The sequence below is a fragment of the Alligator sinensis genome, unplaced genomic scaffold, assembly GCF_000455745.1.
Source record: "Alligator sinensis unplaced genomic scaffold, ASM45574v1 scaffold1112_1, whole genome shotgun sequence".
In the NCBI taxonomy this organism is placed as follows: Eukaryota; Metazoa; Chordata; order Crocodylia; family Alligatoridae; genus Alligator; species Alligator sinensis.
The window spans coordinates 550,007-561,095 of NW_005842327.1; the positions used below are offsets into that span (position 1 = coordinate 550,007).

Genomic DNA, 11,089 nt, shown 5'->3' on the forward strand with positions numbered 1-11,089 from the left:
TGAGGACCGAGCCCTGGGGGACCCCACTGCCCACATCCCTCCAGGTTGAATAAGACCCGTCCACCACCACCCTCTGGGTGCAGCCCTCCAGCCAGTTAGTGACCGATCTGACCGTGTAGGTATCAACACCACTGTCTCCTAGTTTCTTACTGAGAATGGGGTGAGAGACCGTGTTGAAGGCCTTCCTGAAGTCCAGAAAGACTATATCCACTGTGACACCTGCATCCAAGGACTTGGTGACCTGGTCATAGAAGGCCACCAGGTTGGTTTGACAAGACCTGCCCCTAATGAACCCATGCTGGTTGCCCCTGAGCATAACCTCCGCTGCTGGTCCTTCCTAGACATGTGCCAGGATAATTTTTTCAAAAAGCTTCCCCAGGACCGAGGTAAGACTCACGGGCCTATAGTTTCCTGGGCCCTCCTTCCTCCCTTTTTTGAAGATGGGAACCACATTGGCCCTTTTCCAGTCCTCCGGCACATCGCCCGAGTTGTCTCATTATAAAAGGCAATCAGGTTGGTCAGGCATGAGTTGCCCTTGGTGAATCCATGCTGAGTGTCTCCAAGTGCTTAGAAATGGATTTCTTGATGACCTGCTCCATGATTTTTACAGAGACTGAGGTGAGGCTGATTGGTCTGTTGTTCCCTGGATCCTTCTTCCCTTTCTTAAAGGTGGGTACTATATTTGCCCTTTTCCAATTGTCCAGGAGCTCCCCCCAATCACTATGAGTTTTCAAAGATACTACTGGCCAGTAGCTCTGCAATCATATCAGCCAGCTCTCTCAGTACCCTTGGATGCATCATATGTGGTCCCATGGACTTGTACACATCCAGGTTTTCTAAATAGTCCCTAACCTGTTCTTTCGCCACTGTTGGCAGCTCACCTTCTCCCCAGACTGCACTGCCTGGTGCAGTAGTCTGGGAGCTGACCTTGCCTGTGAAGACCAAGGTAAAAGAGGCATTGAGTACTTCAGCCATTTCCTCATTATCTGTCCCTAGGTTGCCTCCCCCATTCATTAAAGAACCCACACTTTCCCTTACCTTCCTCTTGTTGCTAACATACTTGTAAAAACCCTTCTTGTCACTCTTCATGTTCCTTGCTAGCTGCAACTCCAGTTGCACTTTGGCCTTCCTGATTTCATCCCTGCATGCCTGAGAAATAGTCTTATACTCCTCCCAAATTATCTGTCCAAGCTTCTTGTAAACTTCCTTTTTGTGTTTAAGCTCAGGAAAGAGTTCTCTGCTAAGCCAAGCTGGTCACCTGCCATATTTGATTTCTTCCTGCAATGTTTACCAGACATTCAAGGCTGGTGAAGAAAGTGGAATAATTGGAAATGGAAAAGAAAGGCATAGCTCAGCTGTGGGATTGAAGAGGAAGTCAAGATGTGTTTAGTGCAGTGGCTCACCCTGACTTAAAAGGAGTCAGCATTGTGGGGGGCTGAGCACAATCGGAATTACCACATATCTTATTCAGATGGGTTGTGCTAGCCTATTCTTGTGGTAGGGTCCTCTCAGTAGGTTTGCTCAATAGGGGCCCTGTGTTTTATACTCATGTTCGGTGCTGGCTGCATTTAATCAGCTTCATAGTTAGTTTCCATTACTAAGCACATACTGTTTTTAGCAGCAGTTTAATGATAGACAGTGTATTTAATGAGGTTTCCTTGTATGCAAATGTAAAACTAGGAGCTTTTTTGTCCACGTTGATGTGTGGGGGCTCATGTTATAATTGAGTAAATATTCTACCTTGGAAGTAGAGAAAAATGTTGACAATTGAACCTATTGTTTTTGTAACAATGTCTTCTTTCTGCTAATCACCTAATATGGGAGCAGAAAACCTGCCTACATTTGAAATTTCTTATTTGCTTTTAATGACGCATTGCCCTGCTTCGTACAATAATTCACACTGGCATCTTCATGCAATAGAGTGGTTCATTCCACATTCTATAGAAAAGTCATGACTCACCATTGTGCAATTCCTTTTAAATTGGTTTTCCTTTTATAGAATTGTCTCCTTAAAGGAGACATAAAGGGAAAAAGTATATTCTGGTAGCACAGAGGCTGAACTGGCATTTTGATCACTGTACATTTCATTCCTAAAAGCTGAAAACCCTGTTTGAGCTCCTAACCTGAACAAGATAAGGCACTTAAGATGATAGGGTATAGTGATAAATCCTTCACTTGCAGAGGAATGAACAAGATGACCTAACAGGTCTTTTCTGTCTCTTAATTTCTAAGTTTCAGTGACACATCAGGTTTTTGTTCCTTAACCTATTGTACCTATTGTGCTAAGAACATTCAAGGCAAAGAAGAAAACTCAGACGTTCCCTGTAGAAAACGAAAAGTCTTGCATTTGGTGTCTCAGTGGACTTCTCTCTACAAAGACTGGTTGCATGAAGATGAACATTTAAAACAATTTTTAAAGGTACTGTAATATTGATAAACTTTGCTGTGAGTCTTAAAACCCAAATTTCAAGAAAAACACAGAAATATAAAGCGTAAAATACCTTGTCCATTAATTTTCTTTATACCAGTCCAATGATTTCCATTTCAGTCCTTTGTCAGTGCTTTAGGGATAGTTTGTTGAGATTTAGAAATTTGTTGTGTGATGCCCTGAAAATAAACACTAAATCCAAACACCAAATTTAGTATAAGTTTCTGTATAAGTCTACTGGTCCTCTGAAGGAAGAAAATGGACGGGTAAGGAAACGTCTTAAGTATATCGATCATCTTTGTTAGCCCAGAACCTCCAGAAATCCGTATCCCAAATAACAAAGACTGTGACAGCATTTTGTTGTCCTTTCTCCAAGTTCTGCGTCAGCCAAAACCTGAAAACCTACTCTGTAGTCGAGGGGTGGCCAACCTGTGACACAGGTGCCACAAGAGGCATGGGCAGTCTCTGGCATGCAGACGATTGGGGAAGGGACAGACAGCACAGTAGCAGACAGGCCAGGGAATAGAAATCGGAGCATCCGATCAGGCAGGGAGCACAGAGCAGAAAGCGGAAAGCAGAGCAGTTGCTTGGGCAGGGAGCAGAAAGCAGAGCAGCAGATCAGGCAGGGGAAAGAGAGCCATCTGGGGACAGTAGAGGATTAATTTGACAGCATGCCTGCCAGAAAGGTTGGCCCCTACTGCTGCAGTATATGTCAGCTACAAATAAATAATCCAGTGGCTGCGTTATGCCTTTCTAGAAAATAAAACTGCACTTACTTACAAGCAAGGAACTACTGACCTCTCTGAATTAATTCTAAATGCAAAGGTACCTTGCTTGCAACTAAAATCAGACTGCTCAGATCTGTTTGTTTCCAGCTTCTGGTAGATGGAGGCAATTCTCAGGGAAAAGTGCCTCAGATCCCTCTCTTTTCCTAATGAATGACTCTTTACCCTTACTGGGGCACCTTCTTTGTCATGTGTGGTTCACATCTGGTCATCTTAAGAACTTTCAGAGCCAGTTTCAGGCTTCTCCGCTGTTTGAATACCTTGTGGTTGGTGCATTGCATATGAATGCAGGGAGTCTGGGGCTCCTGCCCAGGGGGCATCATATGTATAATACCATATTAGAAGTTGGGTTCAGTTATATCAGTAGTGCTCAGCCTGTGGAGATGTCTCACTCTGCCTGTGGGGCACCCTACTAGGCCTGTGCAAAGCAGCTAGTATTCGCTTCGGATTTGGATTCAGCCGAATCGGAGGACAGTGATTCAATTCGGTGATTCATATCACTGTACTGAACTGATTCGGCCGCCACCTAATCAGCTGAATCTCTGAATCAAACAGTGCCCCACCCCCCACCCATTCTCCCAGCCCGGTCAATGGCTGCCCGGTCTGACCCCAGTGTCCTGGCTCTTTAAAAAAAACAAACAAAAAAAACCCCACGCTCACCAGCTCCTGCCAGGTGGGGGGGAGGGGTGGAGAGGGGTGGGGTGATCCCCACTGCCCCGCGCTGCGTGGGGGGATCTGCCACGAACCCCCAGAAGCCTGGACGGCTGCTGCAGCAGCCAGCAAGCGTGGGGTTTTTTTGGTTTCTTTAAAGAGATGGGATGCTGGGGCTGGGCAGGGCAACCATTGCTGGGGCTGGGAGAGTGGGCAGGGGTCGGAAGGTACTCAGGGGACCTGGTGGAGCAGGCAGGGGATGGGGCCTGGTAGGGATCCTCCCATGGTCCCTTCCCCCTCCCTCCCTCCATCCCCCTCCTTCCTCCGCCTCTTACTTACCAGCACAGAGTCTGGGTCCAGCTCCCAGCAGTTGCGAGCAGGGACTGCCCAAATCTCTGAATCTTTTCCAAATCAGTTTCGACCTTTTTATTGGTCTCCCAATTTGATTCGGTGATTCGGCCACTGAATTGGGCTGAATCTCCACCAGATTGAATCTGCACCTGAAGCTTCGCACAGCCTTACTCCCTAGGGGCTGGACATTTATCACCAAAGGAGCAGTGACAGTGTTGATTGCTGCAGCCAATCCCAGAGTCCCAGCATTTAGTACTACCACCATTCACTCACCACCAAGTTCCCGGACCTGTGGGGAGCCTCAGTCTGGAATGATGTGTCCCTGTGTGTTGGATTGTGCCAGTGCATGGGGTTGGTCTGCAGCTGGATCTGACGTGAAGCTGGGTTGGAGTGCTTAATCACAGTCAGAAACTTCCCCCATGCTCCAGCCCTTTGCTGGATCAAGTCTGAGGACCTCCTCTGCCGCACAAAATGGTCCACAGACTGGCCCAGTGCTTGCAGGACGGAATAGGTTGAGCACCATTAAAACATATCAAATGTATACTGAGGTTTTGCTAAATTTATTCATATATTATAAGCTGTCTGGGACAGTACCTGCCCTTTAGTGCAGTCTTTGTATGTGGTATGCACTTTGGTCCCCAATTCCTAATTGTGGCCTCTAGGTACTACTATAATAAAAATAGTAATAACAAAAATAACAACAGCAACGACAATAATAATGTTTATCTGACTTGAATTGCACCTACAAAAACCAGTGCCTGAAATTTGAAATCCAAAATTTATTTGTCGCACATTTTGTGGATACATAAATGGAAGCCTGACTAAAAGTGGGCAGATAACTAGGTCTTCAGCATATGATTTCCATTTGTTGGCAAGGGGGAGCTATATCTAAACCTCTGGACCTATATAGATGATCAAAGAGATACTGTTTGCTGTAATGATTTCAGGCATCAAAGCCAATATAATCTGTTTACCTTTATATCTGAGGGCAAGTGTCTTGTATAATTAGCTGAAGTTCTCAAAGGAGTTTGAATAACGATATGAAGGAAGTTGAAAAAGGAAGAATATAAGATTTATTTGTTCATTAATTTAAGACTATGATCATTCTGTCATTTGTGTATGAGAGAGTTTGGGGCTGGTATAATTTGCTTTTTGCATTTGCGTAAACTAAATTATAAGATCCCTAACTTTAATAGGAATGTTATTGTTTTGAGGGATGATGGATGGAGTGATTTTATCTTCATGCTTAATAATATATCCTTATCAGCCAAACCAGTATGGACATGGCATATTCCAGATACTTAAATGGAAACGTGCTGTATTTTTATAGGATAATTTTAGATTTGATGGAAGCTCTTCCTATAATGTATACAATATTAATGTTTCAGTCATTATATGTTTGTTAATCTTGGTTTCATGTTGTAGACAATATACAGGAATGTGTTAGATGATGTGTATGAATATCCCATACTTGAGAAGGAACTGAAAGAATTTCAAAAGATACTTGGAACGCATCGTCGTCAGTAAGTAATGCTTTTTTGGTTAGTCCTTCTTTATGTATTGTTTTGTAATTTTATAGCACTTGGCGAAAAGACAAAAGATTAAATAGAGCATCTCCAATACAAGGAAGTAGACATTTTTGTTTGCAGTAATAATCTTTGTTTTTACATGAGGCCAGTTAGTTCATCTTTTCTCACATTGGTTGGGTAGTCTCTTTCCCCACAATTGCTCCCATTGATTTCAGTGAGATATCTTGCAGACTAAAGTTGAGCAAACTGGAAAAATTTGGGTGTAAACTAGTAATCTATGACTTTAAGTGACAGTATATACTACGGTATAAAATGTATAGTGTTGTGTGCAGCGGGAGGGGCTTTGACTGGCCAGTGCTTATTGCTAGGAGTGGTAGCAAGTCTCTACAGCATCAAACTAGACCATGGCATTCATTTCCACTTCAAATTATGTGACTATATGCATGGTTTTAATAATGTAAAAGCAAATAGTTAGTTACTCTTGTCAGTTAAGAAAGTTCTATTTTGCAATCACCCAGTCCTTGGAACTTTCATAATTCCATGTAATTAGAAGAGGCCTGCAACATAGCTCCCATTCAAAAGCTGTGCAGTCAGTGGCTATATGGAGTATCCTAATCTTCCCAGGATTTGTTACATTCCTATAATTGGGTATGCTTGGTAAATTGGTGTCAGCGGGCATTTTTACACATGTAAGTGCTGCAATGCTGGGCACTTTGAAAAGCGCCTGTTGCTGCACCACATACAAGTGTATAAGTGGTGAAATGCACGTGAGTGTTGAGAAAATGGTGGTGGTGCACATAGGTGTTTTAGTTCAATAGTGCATTGCCACCATTTTCTGAGTGCTGACGTGCATCTCGCTGCTTATACAACTGCATGTAGCACAGCACGGTTTGCATCAGCTTGTGGGTGGAGTAGACTTAATTAATCAAATCTGCTCCAAAGCGGCAGATCTCCAGCATGTCACGGGACAAAAAGGTATGTGTATAAATGCCCAGTAGGTCTGAGGTTGCCTAATGGGCTTTTCTACCCATAGAGTTATTCAGGAACAGCCTAAATATCTGCACTTGCAGATACCATTATTTCAGAAAAAGAGCAACCTGCTTCTAGTCAGCCTGATCTGAGGGGAAGTATGAGCAAAGAATAGTGTCCACATGGAATAATACAAGAATGGCTGGTCCTGAATAAGTTCATGGGCAGACAAGCCTGTCATGAATATGAGTGCCTGAGGTTAAGGGAGATTAACTTACACTATTTTACATATCAGTTCTCATCTTGGCCCAAAACGTCAGGGACAGAAATGGAAATGAGTCTCAGAACTCTTGGCACCTAGTGTTTCTGAGCTGACCCCTGGGACCTGCTTTTTCCTATGCTTGCACATTAAAGTGTAAATATTTCCTGCAAACCAAATTATCAAGAACTCTGCATGTACATATTTGGACAGATGATACTTTTTGTCATTAAAAAGAGCCAGGATATCACCTGATGTAAATCAGCATGATACCATTAGCTTATTTTTTTACCAACTGAAGATCTGGGCCCAAGGCTTTTAGTGCAGCAGGTTAGGGATGTTCCTATGAAATGCTTACTATTTTTAGGTATCTGGCTCCCACTGAAGGAATTTTGCACTCAGTAGTGACTATGTGATGCTATAAATTCTCTGATGGTTGTAATTGCTTTTTGTCATCTTTGGAAAGAAACTAATTTGAATTCTCCCTTTTTGTTTCAGCACTGTAGATGAATATTCGCCTCATAGAAAGGTAATGCAGAGCCCATATATCTTATTAGCGTAGTAGCTTAGAACCTCCACTCCCCTCACTTAGCTCTTCTCCTTAATTAAAAATGACTAGCAACTAAAAACATGACAGGATCCATCATTGAGTCTAGACCCACAATGTTGCTAAAAGACTTTTTTTTTTCCTGCCAGTGCAGCTCTGGTTTCAGCCATGTGGGTTAACCAAAGGTGGCTGCAACATTATCATTTGGAGAAGTCAGAATTCAATAAGAGCCAGCAGCATGCCCCTGCCTGGCTGGATAAGTTTGAATTCAAGTAGATCTTGGCAAACAAATGTGAGCAAAGACATTGACTGCTGATGTCAGGTAGTCAATCAAAGTAAAAGGGCTTGTGGCGTGACAGGGACACAGAAAGAAAGAAACATGCATTTGTGCCTATTTAACTAGAGGGAAGAGATATAAAAGGGGATGTCAACATAAGAGTTACATGGAAACAAATTGCTTTGCTCATGAAATTCACCAGATGGAAGCCGAAGTGTGTAATACACTTAAAAATGTTACTGTGGAAGTGTAGAAGGCAGAAAATGAGATTGTAGTGAAATTGCTAAGTAGGCCAATTGACTAGTTATTTAGGACAGTTTGTAAGAGATGAACTATGAACATGATTACAGAGTCCCCTGAAATGTGCACATTGCTGAGCCTAGACGTGTCTCACTTCCTCAGAATTCCCCATCTCTGTTGTTATTAAACAAGGCAACTCCCAGTTCACTTATCCAAGAATGGATGGGTGGATTTCCTACAAAAGTGTTTTGGCCAGATTTACATAAGGCATACTACACATAGTTATTGCTTTTTGAAGGGCGGGAGCACATACATTCATTGTTCTTTTTTTTTTTCCCAACCCCTCATAGAATAAAGCCTTTTTCCACCAATTCAGTCTCAAAGAGAACTGGCTCCAGCACAGAGGAACTGTGAATGAAACAGAGGAAAGTAAGTATGATTTAAGGGTAGTGGAGGAAAAGCTCAGTACAACGCCTCTAAACATCGGTACAAGCGTATTTCTACAAAAAGCCTGCCCTTAAGGTATATTTTCAATTACAAACTCACAGCTTTTGAACAAGAACCTAGAGCCACAAGGAAAGAAAGATCTGATGCTGCAAGAATGTGTTTCTTTCTCATGATTTATGTAGGGCTTCGTCAGTAAAATGAAGTCTCAGGGGCTCTTTTATTTTATTTTAGCATCAGTTCTTCCAGTGTGTGGCTCTCAGTGGCAGAAGAGTGGATCTTATTTCCTGGCCTCAGTTACCTGACATACAGGCAGCTTGCAAAAGGTTAATGCCCTTGTCACGTGAGATGAGTCAAAATCTACTGATTTCCAGTAGCCACTGTTATAACCTTCTCTTTTCCAACACTGCAGATGGAATGCAATATGCCACTTCATTTTAATGTCATCCATTATGAAATGCAATTCACTTTCATTGCTGGTAATGCAGTAATAAAGTGAAACAGCCACAATCCTATAATGCATTGGCAGTTTTAAGGGAAGGAGGGGGGAGAGAGGACTTGTGTTAACTGGAGCATAGGCAGAGACACTAGAGTCATGCACTTAAACAGAGAGCAACCTGAGAGACAGTCTACTTGGGACCCTCTCACTTAAATAAATCACTCCTAGTATATACTGCTAGTTCATAGATTCTAGGGTCGGATGTGACCTCAGTGAGGCATCTAGTCTGACCCTCTGCCCGTGGCTGGCAAGAAATCCAAACCTGGGATCATGTGATTCCAGCCAGGTGCCTGTCAGATCATGGGCAAGTAATGACCATCATAACTATCTTTTAAATATTAAGGGGAGTATTTTTCTGTCATGCACTCAAAGGTTACCCTGTGTTATCCACCTTCAGTCTTTTGGTTTGTCATATAGGTTTATTGGTGTTTCAAATCGTTAAAAAGACTGAATGCAATCCTCACTCCTGTTCTGGCCCCTTTATGACATAAAAATCCTAGAGTGGTGCCAAGCCACTCTGAGAGCTCCACTTCTGTCTTCTCTCCATCAAGATAGGAACTGAGTCAGAGAGCCATAAGTGCACCTCCTCAGGGCCTTAGTGCACTAAGTATGTCAGGGACAGAATGGGTGTCAAGCGGTAGACAAAATATAGTGATATGGAGATTTTAGGTAGTTCTTTGAGCACTAGGGCAGCCCAAAGAGGCTGCTGCTGCAACTGGTAGACCTCTAGTGCAGCCTATAACATGCTGTAGGTCTCAGCCCTGGGAGAGTCCAGGATTTTGGTGGTGGGTGGGGGTGTTGGGGGAGATGCCAAAGTGGCTTAAAGCCAAATTGGTTCACATCTCTCTTCTTCTGGTTCTAAGTGTTATTCTACACCTCTGAATGTCAGGAATTTGTGGTTCATGGCAATAATGATCACAGATCTGCTATTTATAACAAGTTGGGGAAAGGGAGTTCCAGCAGGCTGTAAAACTGACAGTGCTTGAGCAACTGACCTCCAGGCCGCTCCAATTCCATTTAAAACAAGGGACATGTATGCCAGTTTTTTCCCTTTGTTTTTGTGAGGTTTTTTTAATAGTGCATTTGCTATTTTTTCCCCTCCCTAAATGGCTGAGAAGCCTGGAAGAAAGGAGGTCATTTCTGCCAAAAGGAAAACCAGTGGTTTTCCTAGTGAACATTGTAGGCAGGTCATATCTTACTCCTCAGAAAGAAACAGAAACCAAGTTTTTCTGTCAGTTCCTTTTATTCTTTCATAGTTGGTAGTCTGACATGCAGTCTGACATGTGTACCTTTTCATGACTTTCATACATTCTGAGAGGAGATGCTGCCCACAGGCTGAACACCTTATTTACTGTCTGTCAACACACACAGGCTAGCATGAATTCTTAAATCAACTGACACGGGATTTTTTTTAAGCCTAAGGTTTCTTCTCCTCCTCCATCTCTTTTTCCTTCACTTGAAAACAAATACCAATAGGGATGTTTCTCTATTAAACAATGCATACAGGCATAGCTCTGTCCCTGTCCCACAAACCTTTTGACTTTAAAACCCTTTTATTAATACATACAGTATTAGATGACACTAGTAAGCCACTGTAGCCTAAACATGAAGAAATCATTTCTGAAGGAGAGAATGAATTGTTTCCCTTTTTTTCTGTTGCAGCCTGTCTGCAGGAAAAAAAAGACTAAATTGTAGGTAAATGAAATGTTTAATGAAGTGAGTACAAAATAAGACCCCTCTGGTGGTGATCTCATTGACAGATGCTGTCAGTTTTGAGATACTGATTATACACGTCTGCTGCTAAATTTACTTTCTTACATTCTACCACGTGACTAGGTAAGATTAGCTCTGTGACAAACTAGAAAGCTGAAATTCTGTGAAAGCTCATTATTTTTGTAGAAGAAACAAAGACTGAACCAATAGATGGGCATCATTTTAGGGTCTGTTATTGAGAGTTCTGAGTGGCCAAATCTCTTATTTTACTCAATGTTCAGTAATAAACACTAAAGTTTAGTCTTTGTTTCTGTCACAACCCAGTGATTTTGGTGCCTCGGCACGATGGAATTTTCCCGCCACATGAGAGCCTCTTGCACAGCAAAAGGTTTTTGTT

At 42.6% G+C, this 11,089-nt stretch overlaps 1 protein-coding gene across 2 annotated transcripts in view; it reads left to right on the forward strand.

The window, feature by feature from the left end:
• Window positions 1–11,089, forward strand: part of RAPGEF5 (Rap guanine nucleotide exchange factor 5) — a 265,239-nt gene that overhangs the window by 202,967 nt on the left and 51,183 nt on the right. For both annotated transcript variants that reach the window (XM_025210018.1, XM_006028585.3), the window contains 4 exons: window positions 2,275–2,419; window positions 5,641–5,738; window positions 7,471–7,501; window positions 8,387–8,465. In XM_025210018.1, the coding sequence (XP_025065803.1) occupies window positions 2,275–2,419; window positions 5,641–5,738; window positions 7,471–7,501; window positions 8,387–8,465 (353 nt within the window). The remainder of the gene's footprint in view (window positions 1–2,274; window positions 2,420–5,640; window positions 5,739–7,470; window positions 7,502–8,386; window positions 8,466–11,089) is intronic.